The sequence below is a fragment of the Loxodonta africana genome, chromosome 6 (genome assembly GCF_030014295.1).
Source record: "Loxodonta africana isolate mLoxAfr1 chromosome 6, mLoxAfr1.hap2, whole genome shotgun sequence".
NCBI classification, from domain to species: Eukaryota; Metazoa; Chordata; class Mammalia; order Proboscidea; family Elephantidae; genus Loxodonta; species Loxodonta africana.
The window spans coordinates 7,655,099-7,678,594 of NC_087347.1; the positions used below are offsets into that span (position 1 = coordinate 7,655,099).

Below are 23,496 nucleotides of genomic sequence, written 5' to 3' on the forward strand. Positions count from 1 at the left end.
CCGGAAGGTTCCTGTGGGCCAGGCTGGATGGTGGCCTGTATCACTTGCACCCACTTGCCACCAGCCAGGACTGAGTTACATGGCCACATCCCATTGCAAAGGAGGCTGGGAAATACCACATAGTTACGTGATCAGGAAGAAAATGGATTTTGATGAACAAAGCATTTAGTCACAAGTGGTTCCAATTTTCTCCTTTCAAAATTGATCTCCCTCTACCCCTTGTGCTTTTTCACTAGATTGAGCAGGTGGTACGTTGGTACCTGAGATAGGTGAGGTCGCAACACTGGGTTAAGGTCCCTGCCTCTGCTATTAGCCGTGTCACGTAGGCAAGCAAGCAGGCCTCACTGAACCCTTTCTTCAACTGCAGAGTGGCGATGACTCTTAGCTGGCCGAGCTGTTGTTAGCTGCCATCAAGTTGGCCCCCAGCTCACGGCGACCCCATGCACAACGGACTGAAACGCTGCCTGGTGCCCCTGTATCATCCTCATGATTGGTTGGGGGTCACTTTTGGATTTTTGGAAGCAGATCACCAGGTCTTTTTTCCTAGTCCAGATGCGTGGTGGTTGTGTATGAGGTGCCTTGGCCGGAATTGAACCTAGGTCTCCGACATGGAAGGTGAATAGCCTACCATTGAGGCACCCCTGCCCCTAGCTGACCAGGCTAGAAATAACATACACACTGAGGGTAGAGAGGCACTCATGGAGAGTAGAGGGGCGCTGGCGGAAGGCAGAGGGGCACTCACAGAAGGCCCTTGCTCACTCCACAAACTCTAGCTAGCCACGTTGGCGTGTTCAGCCTCGTGTCCCACACACTGTCTCAGTACTTCCGACACACTGTCCCCAGGTCTGGTAGGTCTTTGGTCCAGCTGGTTCCTATTCAGCCTTCTGGCCTGGATCAAAGTCACTGCCTCAGGAGGCCTTCCATGGGCCCCAGTCCTCCACCTCCAGGCAGGCTGGTCTCTCTTACTGGATCCCACCCATCCCCACCCCCTTGATGGAACACTATCAGCAGAACTCGGAAATACCTCAGTCCCTAAACTTTGTGTTGTAGAACTGGGATTTCCAGTTCCAGGGGAACACAGAAAAAGGCCAGGCATCAAGTTGCTTCCCTTTGGACGCTGCGGGCAGCACGATTCCCACTTGGTCAGTGCTGGCTGAACTCCCATGTTTCAACAGCAATTAAATTATAAGCAAGAAAACAGACACCTGTTGTCTTAGTTATCTAGTGCTGCTGTAAGAAATACAAGTGGATGGCTTTAATGAACAAATTTATTCTCTCGGTTTAGGAGGCTAGAAGTCTGAATCCAGGGTGCCAGCTCTAGGGGAAGGTTTTCTTTCTCTGTCAGCTCTGGAGGAAGGTCCACGTCTCTTCTGAGCTTCAGCTCCTGGGCAGTCTTCACACGGCTTGGCATCACTCTTCCCCCATCTCTGCTTCTTTAGGCAAAGTGCTTGTCTAATTTCTTTTACATCTCGAAGAGACTGACTCAAGACACACCCTACACTAACCCTGTCTCGTTAATGTAAGAAAGACAACTCATTCCCAAATGGGAGTAAAGCCACAGACCGTGGGGGGGAAACCATAAGCATAGAGGTCAGGATTTATAACACATATTTTTGGGGGACACAATTCAATCCAAAACACCTGCTAAATGGGTTGCTGGAGCCCCTGGGTGGTGCAGTTAATGTACTTGGCTGATAAATGAAAGGTTGGAGGTTTGAGTCCACCCAGAGGTGCCTTGGAAGAAAGGCCTGGCGATCTCCTTCTGAAAACCCTATGGAGATCAGTGCTACTCTGATACACACGGAGGCACCACCAGTCGGGGTTGACAGCAGCTGGTTAAATGGATGGTCATGCTGTCATCTAGAGGTGTTGTTTAGGGGAGGGATCATTGCTCTATGCACAGATACTTATACTAGGCTTTATTTTTGCTTTATTTAAAGTTTGGTTGGGTACAGAAACACACACACACACTTAACAAGTTAAAATATCCAAATAAAATTTACTGCAACTTTTGTTAGAATTTGTGCTACAAGACGTGTTGCATAGGAAACTATTTTAAAGCCCCTGAGGAAAAATATTCATGGTTTAAGGTGCAACTGGTTTTGTTTCTTCTTTGGGGAGAAGGTGAGAGATGATCTCTGGTGCGAATGACAGTGGAGAGACGAGAAGCAGAATTTAAGGTTATTCCATCTGATGACTGGGGAATTGTATGTGTCCTAGTCTTTGTGGAATAAAATATCTAATTTTTTGGTCAGTCTGCTGGTCTTCAGTTTCTGAATCAGTAGATATGAAACAGTGCTCAGCCCAATAAGAGATTATGCACTGATTATGCGAACTCATTATAAGCTAAGTGACAACACGTTTCAAGAAAGCAGATTTGGAGAATGAGATTCAGGGGTCTCCAGTGGCCCAGCGTCGCTGCAGACAAACACAGCTGAGTCCCTGCACGTCCCTGGGAATCACCTCACTACAGATTTGCAAGATATTTCACCCATCCAGCCTGCTGTTTCCAATTACAGGGGATTTAGTGTCAATGCAGGGAATTTAGCGTCAGCATGCCCACACGTACCCAAGCTGATCTACAACCCTAGAGGTGATAGTTATTAAAACAACACTAAATCCCTAACTTTACATGGGGAACAATTTGATTTTAAGAAAATGTTCATCCTGCTCGATCATCTTTCTATTGTGCAGAAGATGGTTTTCCCTTATAGTACGTATTTCCAAGGAGACATGGGTATACCAGGAAAGGAAAACAGTTAAATTTCAGATGAAACAAGTGGGGTTTGGCAATTGGCAGCAAGCACCTCCATTGTAAGTTATGTGGCATCAAGTCTGAGGCCAACCAGTGTTTAAGAGAGGTGTAAGAAGGGTAGGTGGCCATCAGGCTCTGACTCGGGGTCATCTACCTTGCTCGCAAATGAAATGGCATTGTTCTTCCAATGACCAATCACACCTGGACTGGGGCCACGGATCCAAGTGGAAACGCCACCCCTCCCCCCGTAAAAATGTCAACAACTCTGAGGTGCTTTCTAACCTATTGGCAGGAACATCTTGATGGCACCTAATCACTAATGTTGGAGCTAACTCTGCCCACTAAAGCTCACAAAAGATTCACTTGTGCTGTGGATTATCATTTACTACCATATGAGTAAAAGGTATGAAAGAGAATTAAAATAAGAGGGGAGCTGGGCCTTGGGCGTTCTCAGAAAGACAGGCATGAGCAATACTAATTTACTGAAAGCCGCTTTTTCTATTTGATGGACCCTTTCACGAGTACGAACTGGAGAAGGTCCAACACGTGAACAACTGCCTTCCCGTGCTAGCTGCTGAAATGCAAAGTGTGGCTGGGAATCAGAAATGCCCCAATGACCTTAAATACATATTTACATCTGTAACATAATTTAAAAAGGTCTTTATACAACATAAAAACCTCAACAGCATCTGCCCACATTAAGTGTTTTTTTTTTTTTACCTTTATGGTCCATTAAAAAATTAGACAACCTTTTTCATGTGTCTCCCCCCCATACCTTAAAAAAGTGATTTGAAATTTAAACTTATGCTTAACAAATAGAAAGCTATTTGATTGGCAACAACCTGCAGTAGAAAATCCCCTTAGCCTCCTTGGGTGGAGGAGAAGGGCTGAGCATGGCGAGTGCTCAGTCCTGGGTGTCAGTCCAGCCTGCAGTACCCTGACATCGGTCTGTGCAGGTGGCTTTGCCTCCCTCCCTAGCTTCATGGTGACCACATGGGCACCCAGTGCAGAAAGACTGAGAGGGAACCCGCTCATATCACAAAGTCATCGTGGTCTGCAGGGCTGAAGGCAGCTGCTCTCAGAATATCCAGAGAGTTCACCAGGATCAGGGTCCCTGTGAGGTGTTTCCAGCGTTTGGTGATGGGGTTTTTCATCTTGTCCAGGCCGATGTGCAGCTCCTGGATGACATCGCGGTAGCTGTCTCCAATCTGGTGGCTCCAGGTGAGTAGGAAATCGTATGCGGGTTTCCACATGGCCTAGATGTCATGCAAAACAGAAAGAAGGAGAGGGGGAATTAGGGATGGTGAAAGACTGGTCCCTTTAGCTCCTTTGGCTGCTACACATGCCACTCTCTAAAGTTTGAAACAGACACACAGAAGAAACAGGTGGAACCATCTCTGACTAGGGCTGACACTGTTTCAGAGGGAAGAAGAATGTTTTGTGTGAGAGCAGGCACTTCGCAAATGCTGCCTGAGTGAACAGAAAGCATTTCTTTTTCCTGACAATCCCTGTAGCATTTTCTGTCTGGGCCAATCATTTAGCAATTTCCTGGATTAATAAAGAACTGCCTCCAACACCAACCAAAAAATACGTGTGTGGTTACATATGTATAATAAACCACATAGGGGGTGCAGTCACTGATACTTTGTAGATAACCAAACACCTCGTGGGATTGGTTTTCTGGGTTTGAAGGAGTAGGACCATAGTCTCATGGGACAACTGGGTCAGTTGCCATAAAAGAGTTCATAAAGTTTATGTTCTACATCCTAGTTTGGTGAGTAGCATCTGGGATCTTATATGCTTGAGAGTGGCCGTCTAAGATACAACTATTGGTCTCTTCACATCTGGAGCAAAGGAGAAAGAAGGAAACCAAAGACATGGAGAAGAAACTAGTCTACAGGACTAACAGTCTACACAAGCCTCATCTACCATGAGACCAGAAGAACTAGATGGTGCCTGGCTACGACTAACAGCTGTTCTGATCAAGGCCACAATAGATGGATCCTGATAGACTGGGAGAAAAATGTGGAGCACAACTCAAATTCTTAAAAAAACTAGACTTACTGGACCAGTTGAGACTAAAGGAGCCCCTGAGACTATCACCCTGAGATACCCTTTAAATTTTAAACTGAAACTACTCCTGGAGGTCATCTTTCAGCTAAATAACAGACTGGTTCATAAAATGAACAATATCACCTGTGAGTACTGTGCTCCTTTTAAAAACTTCTATAAGAGACCAAGCGGTCAGGTCAACATTTACCCTAAAGCAAAGATGAGAAGGTACAGGGGGCAGGGAAACTAGATGAATGGAAACAGAACAGCCAGAACAGAAATATAAGAATGATGACACACTGTGAAAAATGCAACCAATGTCACTGAACAATCTGTGTAGTCATTGCTAAATGGGAACCTAATTTGCAGTGTAAACTTTCACCAAAAACACAATAAAATACTATTTAAAAATAAGTAAGTAAAAGAACACCCTTTATGCAGCCTTGGAACTTCCTGTTCCCTAGTTCTGGCAAGCCTGAACCATCTTTCAGGAAGCTTACTAAGGTGACCTCCACAAATTAGAATACAAAGAATCACTGAGCAAGACCCCAACCGCAGCGGCTTTTGCCAACATTATATAACATAAAAAAAAACATACCAGGTATTTATCCAACACAGCTCCTGGGGAGAGGCCCGGAGCAGAACTGATGACAATGGGCTCTATTGATGCATTAATCGATGTTACTGAAGGTAATTTAAGATCAGAAAGCAGAAAGGGACAGGCAGTTACACAGACACTATCCCGTTTTCCATTTCATGGCCTATGGACCTGCCGTCTTCAAAGCCAGGCTCACAACACACAGTCCCAAGAATGATGAGATTCTGCTCACACTTACTAAGACTTACTGTGTGCCAGGCACAGGCTTACATGTTCTGACTCATTTTATCTTCATGATAACATCCTTCTCCCACGGAGCCGCTGGTGGGTTCAAACCACTGACCTTTGGATTACCAGTCAAACACATAGCTACTGCACCATCAGAGCTCCTTCATAATAACGTTACCAAGTAGGTATTTTTATGACTGCGTTGTATCAGTTGGGAGCCCTGGCGGTGCTCAGCTGCTAACCAAAAGGTCAGTGGTTCGAATCCACCAGCCGCTCCAAGGGAGAAAGATGTGGTAGTCTGCTCCTGTAAAGATCGCAGCCTTGGAAACCCTATGGGGCAGTTCTACCCTGTCCTATAGGGTCACCAGGAGCCAGAAATTCACAGCAATGGGCTTGGCTTGGTTTGGTGTACCATTTGAGGAAACTGAGGGATGGAGAGGTTAGGTAACACCCGAAGGCAGTGGAGGCCCGCTTCCTCCCCTGCTCACCTCACTGTCCACCACGCCGTTCCTGTCCCGGTGGGGGGACTCGTATGCATCCATCTGCTGCTTAGAGACCTTGGCGAGCTTTTCAGCCAGCTCCCGCCAGCGCTGTGCCACCTCGACGGCCGTGGTCAGGAGCACGAAGTCCTGGATGAGTCTGACCACCAGCCCCTGGCAGTCCATCTTCAGTAAGGCCTGTGGGGGAAGAAGTAGAGAGTGAGGCGGAAGGGCAGGCAGCCCTCTGGGTTCACCTGGATTTGAGCGCACATATGGTGCAGAACAGGTGACAGACCCTCCCTTGGGCATGAGAACTGTGGGACCTGTGAGTGCCCCCTGAACGCCAGCACTGCTGTGACTTCCAGGGGAAGAGAAGGGACAATCCGCAGGGGGAATGGGGATTACACGGTCCATCCCGCTCCCATTGTAGGACCTGTGAGTATCCCCTGAACCCGATCACTGTCGTGACTCCCAGGGGGAAAAGAAGGGACAATCCGCAGGGAGAATGGGGATTACACGGTCCATCCCGCTCTCATTGTAGGACCTGTGAGTATCCCCTGAACCCGATCACTGTCGTGACTCCCAGGGGGAAAAGAAGGGACAATCCGCAGGGAGAATGGGGATTACATGGTCCATCCCGCTCCCATTATAGGACCTGTATCCCCTGAACCCGATCACTGCTGTGACTCCTGGGGGAAGAGAAAGGACAATCCGCAGGGAGAATGGGGATCACACGGTCCCGCTGTAGGACCTGTGAGTATCCCCTGAACCCGATCACTGCTGTGACTCCCGGGAGAAAAGAAGGGACGATCTGCAGGGAGAATGGGGATTACACGGTCCATCCTGCTCCCATTGTAGGACCTGTGAGTATCCCCTGAACCTGATCGCTGCCATGACTCCCGGGAGAAAAGAAGGGACGATCTGCAGGGAGAATGGGGGTTACATGGTCCACCCCACCCCCACTCTCACTGGGGCACCTGGAGAGAGGGCGCTGCCCTTTGCCAAGACAGGCAACACGGCACGAGACTCGAGGGGAGGACGTGAGGACAGGCTGGGCATGTTGACTTCGCGATGCCAAAGACACCGGCCAGTTGGCAGAACAGCTGTGACTGCCAGGCTCACATGGGACCTGGGCCTTAGGCTGGGACCTGGGAGGCTGTGGGTTTGGAGACAGAGGCAGGGTGTTGTGCGGAGGGACCATTCAGGGAGGAGGAGAAAGATCACAGGAAGAAGGTGAAGGCCGAGTCGTGGGTCACGTGGAGAACCATGCTGATCAGACCAGACAGTCCCTAGGTGCTGGCTCTTCCCAGCCTGTGAAGTAACAGAAAATACTCAGCCCTCAGCAGGACTGCTCCCTCACCAAAGCTGCAAGAACTTCCTACTGTGCCCTCGTTAGCAGCACTGCGGTTCCTCTGACCACGGAGGGGCTCCGGAGGCAATGAGAGTCCTGGTCCCAACGATGTGGGGCCACCTTGAGACTCCATTTCCCACCCAGAAAGAGGGGCTAGATTCGACAGGCATCGGACACAGGGCTCAATAGCCCATGAGTTCTGCTTGACCCCAGAATAGGGTCAAACCAATATTTCTGGCTGAAAGGAGAAATCCAGTTGGCTGGCACGCAGGCGAGCTGGCCTGCAGGCTGTGGGAGGCAAACAGCTTGTACCAAATGACATGACTGCTGCTGCTGGGTGTCAGGGAAGTGGGTCTGGAGCTATCCATAATTATAAACGAGGCCAAACGTGGTTAACGGTGGGGCTGGGAATGGGTGGCGTCTAAGGGATCAGGATGACCTCAGCCACGGGAGCCTCACTCCCAAAGCCCTCTGCAGCCCGGCACATGCTGATTATACCCCTGCGATGGGAAAAGACGCGGCTTCCTGGGAAAACGGGTCTGAGAGTCACGTCCCAGGGTGAGATCAAAGAGATACTAAAAGAAAAAACAACCACCACAAAACCCAGTTGTCGCTGAGTCGGTTCCAACTCACAGCGACCCCCGGTGTTAGGGTAGAATTGTGCTCCACAGGGTTTTCAGTGGCTGGGGTCTTTTTTTTCAGAAGGAGATGGCCATGCCTTTCCTCTGAAGTGCCTCTGGGTGGATTTGAACCTCCAACCTTTCTGTCAGCAGACGAACACACTAACCATCTGCACCACCCAGAGACTCCAAAGAAAGTGTCTAAGAGTAGGGGAAAAAAAGTCACCGGGACTGGCATTCTTTCTGTCCCTCTGCATAGCATCTACCTGATCACATGTCAGAACCCCAAAGAGAAAGAATGTTTAAGAACAAAACAAAAAAAAGCCAAATTCCGCAAAATGCACAGCTCATGTGAGCGCTCTCTGCCGACTGGTTTGTGAAGGCTGACCTTGAATTAGTCCAAGCCTGCAATCTGCTGGTCTCTTAATTTAAAGAGAGCACGGCTATTCTGGATTGGGTACTCTAACGCACGCGCTGTGTTTATTTCTGGGGGACAGGGGAAGGTTGTGAGGGTCATGAACAATACACCCAGAGATACAGAGGAATGGTGATTTGTTTGTCACCCGCCAAATGCATGAGCCTGGTGGGCGACTCTAAAACCTTTAGCCGGTCGCCTTAGCACCTCAATCTCCACAATTTTAAACATTCATCATGGATTAATCTGGGGATGCGATCATGGATTTGAGAGGGTGGCAGGTGGTTATCAATGTAGTTCGCCAGAAGGGAGTTTGAAGATCACTGGGCCTGTTTCTGTTTTTTATAAGCTATTGGAAACCCTGATGGAGTAATGGTTAAGAGCTATGGCTGCTAACTAAAAGGTCGGCAGTTCAAATCCACCAGGTACTCCTTGGAAACCCTATAGGTCAGTTCTACTCTGTCCTTTAGGGTTACTATGAGTTGGAATCGACTCGATGGCAGCGGGTTTGGTAAAAAAAGAAAAAAATATATATATTTTTTTCTTTCTTTATTCTTAACTAAGCCACCCCTCTCTCCCCCGTCGGTCAGTCTGTCAGTGTGTCCTACTATGGTGGCTTCCTGTTGCCGTGATGCTGGGAGCTATGTCACCAGTATTTCAGCTACCAGCAGGATCACCCACAGTGGACAGGTTTCAGTGGAGCTTCCAGAGGAAGAGAGAGAGTAGGAAGAAAGGCCTGGTGATCTACGTCCAAAAATCAGCCCATGAAAACCCTGTGGGTCGTAACAGTATATTGTCTGATACAGTGCTGGAAGACGCACTCTCTAGGTTGGAAGGCACTCAGAACACACAACGGCTGCAACAGTGGGCTCAAGCATACCGACGAGGATGGCACAGGACTGGGCAGAGCTTTGTTCTGTCGTCCACGGGGTTGCCGTGAGTCAGAGATAACTTGGCAGTAACTAACAACAACAACAGCAACATTCACTGGTCAGGGGCAGGCTTCATTTCCTCCTCAGAGCACCTCTACAAAGCTGGTTACAGGGTGAGGTGGGCACAGGTAAGCGAGGGGCTCCCACATCTGCTAAGCATCAGAGCCAGGATTTGCTGGCAGGCTGCCTGGCCCCGAGTCCCACCCACTGTGCCTGCTTCACAGAGAAGTAGAAAAGACGCCCACCGACGCCAGGCACCTTGGGGACACCCACAGCTCAGGATGAGGGTCTTTTGGCACGCAGCCCAGGGGCCTCCCCAATCCTGGGAACACCCTGTCCACCTGGAATTCGACCAAATACAACATGGGTCTTGACTGTGTTTCATTTCACCTACTTACACGTTCCAGAAAATGGTCTGCTTCCATCTGAATTTCTACATACTCGAATGAGATTGTTTCTAAAAAACAAATGTCTAATTGTATAACAACGCTCCAATTTTTCAAAAGCCCAGGCTTACTGAACTGGTTGAGACTAGAGGACCCCCCGAGACTACGCCCTGAGATAGCCTTACAATTTTAAGCTGAAACTACCCCTGGAGGTCACCTTTCAGCTAAATAACCGATTGGCTCATAAAATAAACATCACCCGTGAGGACTGTGCTCCTTTAAAGAAAAACATCTATGAGATCCAAGTGTCCACACTTACCCTAAAGCAAAAACTATAAATTAAGGGGAGTGGCAGGGAAAAAGATTAATGGAACCACCAGAACGGAAGTAATGGGAATGTTGACACACTGTGAAAAATGTAACCAATGCCAGTGAACAAGCTGTATGGAAATTGTTAAACGGGAACCTAACTGGCTGTGTAAAACTTTCATTAAAAAACATAATAAAATATTATATATATGTATATAAAAAGTTAAATGTCTACTAGAGAAAAAAAGTGGGCAGGTATATATGCTTGTGTGCCGGGGCGGGAGGGTGTGATGAACTGGGAGAATTTCAGATTTTAGCTTCTTTGGCTTGTTTTACAGCCCCTGACAGACTGAGGCAGGAGGGTTCTCCTCCAGCAGGTTTGCTGCCCTGGGAAGGGATGCAGCTGACCCAGGGTTTGGTAACATGTTCCTCAACGTTCCATCCCGTGAACGCTCCCCACCGCACACAAAACAAACATGCATGTCTGCCCATCCTGTCTCTTGGCTCTGAAGGCGGCCTTGGTTTCCAGGTAACAGAACAAGACCTGCTCCTGATCCAACCCACTCCTGACATGTGTCATTAAATCTGCTCTCTCCCGAGGGGTGCTGAGCTTGGACACAAAGGTCCCCAGAAACGCAAACTGCTCTCCTGGGTCCCCCATTGTGGAAGGGAGACGGCCTGGACCCTGCCCAGGAGCAGGCAACCCTCCTTCCATGGAGGGTGGACTCGTGAAGAGGTTGGCGCTCCTGACACCAGGAGAAAAGGCGGGTTTCACTTACTCACTTCGGGTCCACTTTGGCTTCTTTTACTGAGGCCAGCATTAGTTTCCGTTTTTTACAAAGCTGCCCAAATCATTGAGAGATTTATATACTTTCATAAAGGAAAAAATTGGGGTACCTATCATGTTTTGGTAAAGAGCGCTGCTGGCACAATGGTTAATGCCCTCAGCTGCTAACTGAAAGGTTGGAGGAGATTCGAGTCCATCACGGCACCTCAGAAGAAAGGCCCGGCGATGTACTTCCAAAAAATCAGCCATTAGAAACCCTGCAGAGCACAGCGCTACCCTGACAGCCGTGTTGTCGCCATGAGTCAGAGTCATCGGCACTGGCAGACCAACTTTAATAGAAAAATTCCTGGGGGAAGCTCCAGCTCTGGGGACATTTTCCCCTACAGCTTCTCCCTGAGTTTTACGCACACACGGGCACACACAGCTGTACTAGCCAGCAGCCAACGAAATATCGCACAGTACTGATCCAGCTGGAATTTCTCTAACACGCGTGAACCATGTTTTAAGTCAGGAGTGGCCAAACTTTTTTTTTTTGGTAAAGGGGCAGACAGTACTTTTGGTTTTTTGGACCAGGCAGTCTCTGTCACTGTTGAGTTGATTCCGGCTCACGGAGACCTCGTGTGTCAGAGTAGATCTGCTCCACAGGGTTTTTACCCTGTGACCTTTCTAAAGCAGATGGCCAGGTCTGTCTTCCGAGGTGCCTCTGGGTTCTAACCACCAACCTTTAGGCTAGTAGTTGAGCGCTTAACTGTTTGTACCAGGCAGGCAAGGGTATGGCCCTATTCCAACAAAACCTCATTTACAAAACAGGTGGCCCCTGGGCCAGAGTTTGCTAACCCCTGTTTTAAGACACAGTCTTAGGAAAATACAATGAAGTATAATTTCCGTTTTTGTAGTATGTTCCGTCCACCCATGCTTCAGTTCCTAACATGTGCAAACACTAAAAGAAAAGGCTCTGGGCTCACAACCACCGCAGTGAGTGAACCCAGCTTGTCTTCTCCACTTCGCACCAACAGCAGCAACAGGGCCCACCTGCCAGGAACCCCTCCCCTCCCCGCCCCCCACCCAAACCTGTGGAAACGCAGCGACCTTAGTTACTGCCTCCTCAGGCAAAGGGTGGCTTTTCCCCCATCCACAGCCAACCCCGCCACACCATCCTCTCCAGCCCCCAACTCCCTGTTCTCTTGCTGTTTTTAGCTGCTGTCGAGTCCGGCTGACTCACGGCGACACCACTCGCAAGGGAACCAAACGCTGCTGGTCCTGCGCCATCCCCACGATCTGACCGGACCGTGGTGACTCACAGGGTCTTCACTGGCTGATTTTTGGAAGCAGGTCACCAGGTCTTTCTTCCTAGTCCATCTTAGCTGGAAGCTCTGCTAAAATCTGTTCAGCATTCTAGCAACACGCAAACCTCCACTGACAGGTGGCGGCTGCGTATGAGGTACATTGGCTGGGAATCGAACCCAGGTCTCCCGCATAAAAGGTAAGGATTCTACCACTGGCCCACAACTGCACCCCAGTTCTCTGGCTATATTCCTTATTTCCATTAGCTCTCGAGTATCTCCTGTTTCTTCATTCATTCCCCACCTCTAAAATCAACCACCCTCTCTTGGGTAACTCTTTCCCTTTTCTTTCTCATAAAAAAACTTCTCCAAAGGGCTGACAGTGCACCCAACCGTTTCCCTACTTCTCACATCTTGACCGCCTGCTCTTGCTACAGCCATCACAAACGGTCGCCAAATCCAACGGCTCATCTCCTGGTGGCTGCAGCAGCAGCTGTGACGGCTGGCCTCGGCCCTTCTGAAAGCTCTGCCCTTGGCTTTTAAGCACCAAGGGCTGTCGGCAGCCACATCTCCGCTCCTCCTCCCTCTCCGGCCGACTCCCCTTCACACCCCACCATGAGACCTGAGCTCCTGTGTCTTGTTCATGACAATATCCTGAGCCTTGGGACAACTCTCTTGCATGGAAAGCATGCTGCTAACTGAACCAGCACTCTCAGTTCTTAAAACGCTGGGTTCCTCGGGGCTCTGCCTGCTGCCCTCTCCTCCCTCCTCTGACCCCAAAGCCACTCATGTGTGTTCTCACGGGCTGCTGCCGTTCAGAACCACACAGCGGCCTACGGCTCAAGCCTAAGCCTTCTTTTCTTCACTATGGGTTTCCAAAGTTCACAGAACAAAGACACAACATTAATTTTTCACCTGCAGCTTTTAAACACACGCAGGAAATCCTTTCTAAAACCCAGAAAGTATATTAGGCGAATTAAGGGCCTTGCTGTTGTTCTGACTCATGGCGACCCTGTGTGTGCAGAGCAGAACTGCTCCACAGTGTTTTCAAGGCTGTGACTTTTTGGAAGCAGGTTGCCAGGCCTTTCTCCCAAGGCACCTCTGGGTAGATTCAAACCACCTAGTTTTCAGCTAGTAGTTGAGCGCTTAACTGTTTTCGCCATACAGGGACCACCCATTAAAGGACTTAAATGCCCTAAAAACAAAGAACATGCTTTGCAGCTTGCTCTCTTCATAAGACAAAACAAAAATCCCTGACATCAAAAACCATGGCTTACCAAAGGGAGCAGGGCATATGTTATTGCTGTCTGTCAATTATGACTCACGGCAATCCTGTAGGACAGAGTAAAACTGCCCCATGGGGTTTTCTAGGCTGTAATCTTTAAGGACCTGGCCCTGGTGGCCAGTGGTTAAGCACTTGGCTGCTAACCAAAAGGTTTGGTGGTTCGAACCCACCAGTGGCTCCTCGGGAAAAAGATGTGGCAGTCTGTTTCAGTAAAGATTGACGTCCTTGGAAACCCTGTAGGGCAGTTCTACTCTGTCCTCTAGGGTCGCTATGAGTCTCAATCGACTTGAGGGCAACAGGATTGGTTTGGTAATCTTTACAGGTGCACACTGTCAGGTCTTTCTTGCTCGGAGCTGTTGGGTGAGTTCAAACCACTGACATTTCTTTGGGTTAGCAGCCAAGCACTTAGCCCTTTTGCCATCAGCAAAGACTCAGTCCTGTCACTTGATGCCGCTTCTGGAACTTTGTATATTTCTGATCATTCTGAGGCCCTGCTCTCCCCAAGGGGCACTTGCTACCATGTACCCAACTGGTGGCTTTTCAGGTCTCTGGAGGGGGCATACAGCTGCACAGAATAGTGTCATGGAAAAATACGGAGCAGCAGGCAAACATACAGGCGTGAGGACGTGGCTCGTAGCAGCAAGGCCTGTAATGGTGAAAACCAGGAAACAATCCAGGGGCTTCCAACAGGCCCCGAGAACTAGACCTGCCTTTCCACGCCAGGGTGATGTGTGCCTAGAGGTCACGTACGTGGAAAGATAGACTACGCCACAGTCCTGATGGCAAAATCCGATTTAATTGAACAATAGCAACAAATTTGGAAACACATGGAGACAGGCTGGAAGGACACACTCCAAACCGTGAACAGAGAGCCCTCTGGGAGATGGGGCTCGAGGAGGGGAGCTTCCATTTTCTGCTTCGGCTCTTCTGTAAAACACCCATTCCCAAAGAAGTGTATGCTGCTCTTACAAACAGGAAAATCAACCAGGACGGTTTTCATTCCAGAACAACCCCGGGATGGGCCAAGGCAGCTGTGCAAAGCCCAGTGATCCGGCACTGAAGGTGGGTACCGAGGTGGACATGTGTGAAAACAAACCAGGGGCCCTTCGTGGAGGCCACGGTGAGGCCCCACCGCAGGCCCAGCCACCACCACCCCCTGCCTGCCTCCGGGTATGGAGGGCACAGCACGCTGTGAGCCAGAGACGAAGGCTGTAGACAGTGTGCGTCCCCCCCGCCCGTGGTGTTGCGCTCACAGTGTGCAATCAGATGGAGGGTGAATGTCCTAGAGAACCGGTACACTGGCTTGTCGGGGCGTGATCCCAGCTGGGCAGCCTTCCACTGGCCAGTCTCTCACCTCCCACCTCTGCTGGAAAGGAGCTGCCCAGTATTGCTTGAGCAAGAATACCACTAAAAAACCCACTGCCAGGAATCAGTATGAATGCCAGGCCTTCCCCGAGGGCCGCCCGCTACCCTGCAGCGAGGGCACTCAAGGGGGCTGTACTGGCCCGTGACTGAGAGCTCAGGGACGTGGGAGGCAGCATGGTGCAGCGACAAACACGATCGGACCCAGCAGCCGACCTGCTCCAATCACACCTGACTCCTCATCCCGTCCCCTGAAATGCCACCCCCTGCCTGCCAGTCTGTCTACCGTGCTGGCTTCCGTGTTGCTGGGATGCTGGAAGCTATGCCACAGGTATTTCACGTACCAGCAGGGTCACCCATGGTGGACAGGCTTCAGTGGAGCTTCCAGACTATAACAGACTATGAAGAAAGGCCTGGCAATCCACTTCTGAAAATCAGCCAATGAAAACCCTGTGGATCACAGAATATGGCCCAAGAGTTGGGCTCATTCATTTTGGATGCATCATCAGAAAGGACCAACCACTAGAAAAGGACATCATGTTTGGTAAAGCAGAGGATCAACAAAAATGAGGGAAACCCTCCATGAGATGGACTGACACAATGGCTCCAACAACGGACTCAAACATACCAACAACCGTGAAGATGGTGCAGGGCCCTTTGTACATAAGGTCTCCATGAGTCGAAGCCAATTCGATAGCAACTAACAACAACAAAAGGCTCTGACCCTTACCAAGGCGTACAGAGCAAAGCGCAAGTACTACCCGGCCCAGTTGGCTTCGTAGCATTGACCTATACTACCACGGCCCCACAGTCACCCTAGAGCCCCGGCCACCCCACACCTGGGACAGTTTTCCCCATTCCATGCTCCTCCTTGCCCCAGGCCCTGTTGTGCTATGCCCTCCGATCTGACCGTCCTTCTCCACTGGGTGGGCTCCCACTCATCCTTCGAACATCCATTCCCTTCCACTCCTTCCCCACCACCTGTTTATCTTTCCTTGCCCTCCCATGCACAGTGGGGCCCTTCTCTTTGGGGCCACTATCACCCTGTCATGTCCTGGACCCCGTTCCCTGAAAGCTCGGCCCCGAGCACCATCCCCAAGCACACAGGTGGCACCCAGGACAAGCTGAGTGGGGATCGAGTAAGCACACCCACTCCCAGCTTTTTCTCCTTGTTCTGTTAGAAGCTGCTGCCATGAACCTCCTACTCAGCTGTCCCTGCTCTGCCTTCGACAATGAAAACCAAACAAAAAAAAAAAGAATACAAACGAACAGAAACTCAAACCCGTTGCCGTTGAGCTCATTCCAACTCATGGCAACCCCATGTGTTACAGAATAGAACTGCTTCCTAGGGTTTTCTTGGCTGTAATCTTTATGGAGGCAGATTGCCAGGCCCTTCTTCCATAGCACTGATGGGTGGGTTTGAACTGCCGATCTTTTTGCAGCCCATTCATCTAATGGAAACCCTGGTGGCATAGTGGTTAAGTGCTATGGCTGCTAACCAAAAGGTCAGTAGTTGGTATCCACCATGCACTCCTTGGAAACTCTATGGGGGCAGTTCTACACTGTCCTACAGGGTCGCCATGAGTTGGAATCGACTCCACAGCAAGGGGTTTGGTTTTTTGGTATTCATCTAATGCCTCCAGCCCACAAGTCCCACCTCTGGCATGGAGATCCCCAAGCAGTTTGTTCAGCGGCATTTAAACACCATTTCCAAAGCAAGCCAGCACTTGAACTCCACAGAATGCAATCTTATCAATGGGGGGTAGGGGGGGTGCGGGAGACCTGGTCTGGCTGTGAAGGGGCCGGGGATGGTGGCATCAGTCCTTGAGGACGTCAAGTGACCTGTGAGTCCTCTGAGATTTAACACCTGGCTTCCCCAACTCCTCAGGTGCCCTGGGATAAATCTGCTTGTGGTTTGTGGATGTCTGGCCATTCGCCCAAATTCCCCCGCCCACAGCCCCACAGCGTCTACAGAGAAAGAGGAGGAGACAGCTGCAAAACCAGTTTCACTCTATTACCAAGAGATCTAACCTTGCCCTGGGCAACCTTCCTGCCAAAGTCAAGTTTCATTTCCTCCTCTGGGGAGTCCTGGGTGTCAGAGGAGAGGAGCTAGGGGGCAGAGGGGAGGAACTATTTCTCTCTCACTCACTCACTCACACACACACACACACACACACGCACGCACATGACACCCCCTCCTCACACAAAACTAACCAAGAAAGCCTACTGAAAAATTGGTTCACAGGGAACACTCAAGTTGAGTAAAAAGAGCTGGATGACTTAAGTTGTCTGGAAAGAAAAAGAAAAGAGAAGGAAGGGCTCTGAAAGCCCCTCCTCAGTCGCTGCCTCTCCACAGGTGGCAGGGGGTCACTCCATTGTTCCACATTTCCCCTCTGTCCACTCAAGGTGAACATGTCCAGCTGTAACGACAGACGTTTTGACAGACGTTTCAGGAAAGCCTGGAACTCCTGTTGGGGGACAGTCCCGGTTGAGGGCTCTCCAGGGGATCACAGCCCCCACAGTGTGGAGCTCTGTCCAGGGGGACAGGAGTCATTGCTGAGTGAACCACAGGCAGGACGGGGAGGCTGTGCCACCTCCATTGTTCCCTTCCTCCCAGCTGCAGCAACCTGGCCTCCTCCCACAGAAACTGCTCTCACCAAGGCCCCAGGGCCTGTGGGCTGCCCACCTAACCGCCATGTCCACCCCCAGGCAACCTCAGTTCTGACTCTGCTCTGCTCTGGTGCTTTCTCTCACTGTGTGACCGCCACGCACCGAGGAATCTGTTTCCATCACAGAAGGAAACCTTCGGGCAAGCCCTGTTCCCCTAGACCCAATGCCAGCACCCTGTGAGTGGGCCCAGCTGCTGGGCATTTGTCCCTCTGTCCACCTGGCTGGGGGTGGGGGACATCTAGCTGCATCCCTGTGTCAACCCAAGCATCTTCAGACCCTCAGACAGACAAGGTGGCTCATCCATCCCAAGACGGACTTACACCCAATATGCACGTGAAGGAATGGCAGGTGGCTGGTGGAAGGAAATGGAAAGGCTGTCCAGGGCTGGGGGTACAAGGACGAAAAGTACACGACAGAGTCACGGCTGTTTTCCCACGGGAACTGAAAGCAGTGACATATCTGAATCAGGAGGATGGGGGGCTGACAGGAGGATGGGGGGCTGACAGGACGGGGGGCTGATAGGATGGGGCTGACAGGAGGATGGGGGCTGACAGGATGGGGGGCTGACAAGAGGATGGGGACTGACAGGAGGATGAGGGGCTGACAGGAGGATGGGGACTGACAGGAGGATGGGGGGCTGACAGGACGGGGGGCTGATAGGATGGGGGCTGACAGGAAGATGGGGGGCTGAAAGGAGGATGGGGGCTGGTAGGATGGGGGGCTGATAGGAGGATGGGGGCTGACAGGAGGATGGGGGGCTGACAGGAGGATGGGGGGCTGACAGGAAGATGGGGACTGAAAGGAGGATGGGGGCTGGTAGGATGGGGGGCTGATAGGATGGGGGCTGACAGGACTGGGGGTTGACAGGAGGGTGGGGGGCTGGTAGGATGGGGGACTGCCAGGAGATGGTGGGCTGGTAGGATGGGGGACTGACAGGAGGGTGGTGGGCTGATAGGATGGGGGCTGACGGGAGGATGGGGGGCTGACAGGAGGATGGGGGACGGAGTGGAATCTGCTTGTCACAGAAGGAAGTCGACGGAGCATGTCTACAGGGAGGGATACATCCAGGGACGTCAAGAGAAAGACTTTACTGGCTTCTCCAGGGTAACTATCAGAAACTAGAAGGAGGCTGCCTGTGGACAGGGGCCTGGGCAGAGCCTGAGCAGGCCCGGAATTTACAACAGGCTCAGCAAACGCTCACCAGCTGGCTCCTGGGTGGGATGACGCTGGCCAGTTGGCTCCTTGACAGGATGCTGGCCGTGGGCCAGGGTGTACCTCCTGGTGGGACACCTACTTCCTCCTTTTACTTCTGAAGGTTACAACTCAGTCGTGCTGGCAGAACAAAGGCTGCCCTCACCCCCAACTCAAACAAGAGGGGGAAGAAAAGCCAACATAGGGAGGTGCTAAAAGTCTCAAGTAAGACAAGGAAAGAAAACTCACATCCAGACAACAGCGTTCTTACACTGAGTGTAGGCCCCATTAGGAATCTGAAGAAACTATGCATCTTCTCCCCAGAAACACAAACACAGGTGGTTGGAACACAGGCCCCTGCCATGACCCCCTTCCCCATTGGGCACTCAGGGGTTCACTCACCAACCTTTGAGGGACCCCCAAATTCAGCAAGGAAAGGACACTGAATGACCCTCTCCACAGAGGCCCTTGATTTTTGGGGGCCCTCTAACGACCATGGACTTCCAAAAGAATGAACAAATCTGTCTTAGAAGAAGTACGACCAGAATGTTCCTTAGAAGGAAGGATGGCGAGACTGTGTCTCACATACTTTGGACATGTTGTCAGGAGGGATCAGTCCCTGGAGGACATCATGCTTGGCAAAGTACAGGGTCAGCAGAAAAGAGGACGACCCTCAAAGAGGTGGCTTGACACAGTGGCAGCAACAATGAGCTCAAGCATAACAACAGTTTTAAGGATGGCGCAGGTCTTGGCAGTGCTTCGTTCTGTTGTGCATAGGGTCGCTATCAGTTGGAACCGACTTGATGGCGCCTAACAACAACAACAATGACAACGATCACAAGAGCCCTGGTGGTGCAGTGGTTAAGCGCTCAGCTGCTAACCAAAAGGTCAGCAGTTTGAATCCACCAGCTGCTCCTTGGAAAGCCTACTGGGGCAGTTCTACTCTGTTCTATGGGGTCACTAGGAGTTGGAATCGATGCCAACGGGTTGAGTTTGGTTTGTATGCATCACAAGAGCCCTGGTGGTGCAGTGGTTAAGTGTTCTGCTGCTAACCAAAAGGTCCGCAGTTCAAACCCACCATCTGCTTTGAAGGGAGAAGGATGTGGCAGTCGGCTTCCATAGAGACTACAGTCTTGGAAACCCTGTGGGGCAGTTCTACCCTGCCCTACGGGGTCTATGTCAGAATCGACTCAATAGCAACAGGTATGTCTGTCTGTCTGTAAGCCTCACAAGGAGTCACTGGGTGGTGAAAACGGTTAAGCACTTGACTGATAACAGAAAGGCTGGCAGTTCAAACCCACCCTGAGGTGTCCTGAAAGACAGGCCCGGCGATCTGCTTCTGAAAGGACACAGCCACTAAAACCCTATGGAGCGCAGTTCTACTCTGACACACATGGGGTGGCCAAGAGTTGGAGTGGGCTTGATGGCGACTGGTTTTTCACTTAAGGATCACATGTAAGCTCCCTCCATGTGTATACCTAAAACTTGGTGCACAGAGCTCTGGCAAGTTCATAGATGCCCTGAAGCTCTGCTCAGACATGGTTACCGATGATTCATTCACCCACAACCTGGTGAAAAGCAGCCCAGCGGAGCCTACCCCCATCCCTTGCAAACGCTGACATCAGCCACCACTTACCATCATCAGCTCCTTCTGAAAGGACTTTCTGTCTTTGTTCTCCATGTTGTTACAGTCCTCCTTCAACTTGCCCAGGACAGAAGCCACTCGCTCGGACTCACTATCCAACTCTGCGCGGCAGAAAAAGGTGAGCGGCAGGTTCACGTAGCCCAAGGCGTCTGCGAAGGCCCGCCAGCTGCTGATGTTCTCCATCAGCAGGGTCCTCACGGAGGCATAGATGTAGGTGAGGAACTTGCAGGGTCTCAGAATCTGCTCCAGCAGCACTGAAGTGCTCAGTTCTGGCCCAGAGAAGAAGCTCGGCTTGACCTTGCCGACCACGAGCACGTTCTTGGTGTGCACCAGCCCGACCTTGCCCTGGTAGTAGCCGATGTACCACTCCTTGGTCCACAGCTGCCCCTTGAGCCGGACCTTCTCCTCGCTCAGCAGAGCAATCACGTCGCCCTTCTTGTACTCCAGGAGGTAGTGGTTCTTGCTCTGCCTCACCACTGTCTTGAGCAACTTGCCGAACTTGAGGCTGGACACCGGACGGTCCTGAAAGGTTGGGTACTTGGCAGTGGCAGCAAATGGGGACAAGATTATTTTCCCAACTTCGTTCTTCTTGAGGAACCGCCTCTGCCCGGATGGCTTGACGGCACTTTTGGGTGGGGGCTGCGGAGTCTGGACGCAGAACTGGGTCAAGATGGCATCCTGGTCATCCTTCACCTGGACCCTCAAGGTGAAGTCGGAGAGCTCGTTGGGGCTGTGGGAGGTAATGGGGAATATGAGGCGGCTCACCTTGCCCAGCTTCATCTGGAACCCTCTCACCACCTTAGCTTGTTCACTGGCCTTGACCTCATAATTGGTCATGTTGGAAAACATACAAATCTTGAGATCCTGGGGCCGGGGCAAAACGAACTGGTGCTTACCCCATAGCTGCAATGCCACCGGGGCAGGGCTAGGGGTCTGGTGGGTGACCTCACTGACCAGGAGAGTCTTTGGGGCACAGTCATGCCCAAAAAGGGTCACCACCGTTTTGAAAGATGGGTGGATGTGTTTGGGACCGTAGAGACCCACCGTGACTTTCTTATTGATGAAGTCCCACACGGTGGATGGGTAGAGAACGTTGGGGCTGTGGGCAACGATGGCCAGGTACATACAGGGCTCCAGGTTCTCCAGGTGGACCTGGACCGTATCCCCGTAGTTGTAGGTGAGCAGGATGGGGACATAGGGACCCTCCTTTGAGTCGCTCCTCAGGCACTGGAGGCTCACCGAGCTTTTGCTAAAAATGTCGTTTTTCACCTCGGCGGACACTTTCATCTCCAAGACGAGGAAGGTTCTCACTTCCAGGTTGCTCAGCTTCACCTCCAACACGGGGCTGATGCTGCTGGACTTGTCACTGTTGAGCTCCAACGGAGGGTCCAGCAGTGCCTTCATGGAGATCTGCTGAGTATCCCCAGGAGCCACGTGACCTTCGGGCACGTGGATGGTGATGCTGGTGTCGGGGAGCTGCACGGCTCCCCCGGAACTATCCAGCTTGCACACGATGTTTGTTTCCACCGCTTGGGTCTGGCCCCAACCAGGGCTCTGGCCAAGCAAGTCCAAGTCGTGGCAAGACCGGGCCAGCTTCCGGTGGTTCAGCCAGGCAGTCCGAAAATCCTCCCGGCTCTGGAACTGCTCGGGAGCAGGGGATTTCAGCCCAGTGAAGAAACTGGAGGACTCGGGGGCATCGGACTTGGCCTGGAGGACAGAGAGCTCTGACAGGCTGTAGGAACGTTTGCTTCTAAAGAACGGGTTGTCCCGCTTGACCGGCTGCTCCGTGCTGAGTCCACCTGTGGACAGCAGCTCGTCAAAGACGTTGCCAGTGCTGTTAGTGGTGACGGAGCTGGATTCGGTGACAGAGGGTGGGGCTGTATCGAAAAGTAGCAAATCCACAGTACTTCTGGGGTTTAGGTCATCTAAGCTGGGCATCGCTGGCATGTTCCCATTCAGAAATGGATTTGTCTTGACCCCATTCCAGAAAGGGTTATTACTGTAACCTTTGCTCGGCCCATTCTTGTCATCTGTCCATCCTCCAAGCAAATCCAACTCCTTGGCGACTTCATCTGGGCTGTCTGGAAGATTGTCGATCATCCCGCTGTCACTCAGGGTTGAGTTTCGGTAGTTTAAGGGCTGCACATAGGAGGCAGGGATGTACCCCATCTCTGTGGTGTTGTGGGCGTACCACCACTCACCGCCTGATGTGTCCAGGACATAGAGATGGTCGCCCTTGGAGAACTTCAGGGTGGTGAAGTTAGTCGGGCAATAGTCCTTGATTGCGATCACTTCCTTTGCATTTCCAAAAGGTGTGGGATTGTCCGCGAGCAAGGCACCGGGGGAAGGCACTGTGCAAAACACAAAGAGACAGACAATAAGAGCAAGTCCAGTTGGGGCTCCCTAATGTGTTCATGAATAAAGATCACTTCAGGGAGAAGTGATCTAAGAAACAAATGTCACAGACCTGTGGACAATACCCAGGCTAATAAACCACCAGTTGCCATCAAGTCGATTCTGACCCATGGCAGCCCATGTGTGTCAGAACAGAGCTGTGCTCCATAGGGTGGTCAATGGCTGAGTTTCTGGAAGTAGATCGCCAGGCCTTTCATCTGAGGTGCCTCTGGGTGGACTTGAATCTCCACCCTTTCAGTTAGCAGCTGAGCATGTTAACCGTTTGCACCACCCAGGGACCCCAACTCTGGCAAATACTCAGCTCTTTTCCAAACAGAAAGAAACCAAAGTGACACTCGGTAATGTACCTTATCTGGCCAGCGAGCTCAGGACAGCCCTGTTATTTCACTACCCTTGATACTTTCCAACTGGACAGCCTAAGTCGGGCAGGAAAGGCCACGGGGAAATCTCTGGGCCATGCACAGCAATGGGAACGGCACCATGTAATGTTCAACACATCCACACATTCAAAACATCACATGCTGACCAAACCTTTCCTTCATCTAACGAGGCACTGGGTGGTTCAGCGGTGGAATTCCTGACTTCCGCGAGGGCGGGGGAGACCCAGGTTTGATTCCCGGCCAAGGCACCTCACGTGCAGCCACCGGCCATCTGTCGGTGGAGGCTTTCATGTTGCTGTGGTGAGGAACAGGTTTCAGCAGTTTGTAGACTAAGACAGACTAGGAAGAAACGC

The 23,496-nt window shown here is 51.2% G+C and overlaps 1 protein-coding gene across 2 annotated transcripts in view; it reads right to left on the reverse strand.

Moving 5' to 3' along the window:
• Positions 1–425: 425 nt before the first annotated feature.
• The window catches only part of SH3BP4 (SH3 domain binding protein 4), a 122,743-nt gene continuing 99,672 nt past the window's right edge, over positions 426–23,496 (reverse strand). For both annotated transcript variants that reach the window (XM_064286510.1, XM_003417902.4), the window contains exons 3-5: positions 20,340–22,699; positions 6,122–6,310; positions 426–4,011 (exon numbers count right to left, since the gene is read on the reverse strand). In XM_064286510.1, the coding sequence (XP_064142580.1) occupies positions 3,787–4,011; positions 6,122–6,310; positions 20,340–22,699 (2,774 nt within the window). In that variant the 3' untranslated portion in view covers positions 426–3,786. The remainder of the gene's footprint in view (positions 4,012–6,121; positions 6,311–20,339; positions 22,700–23,496) is intronic.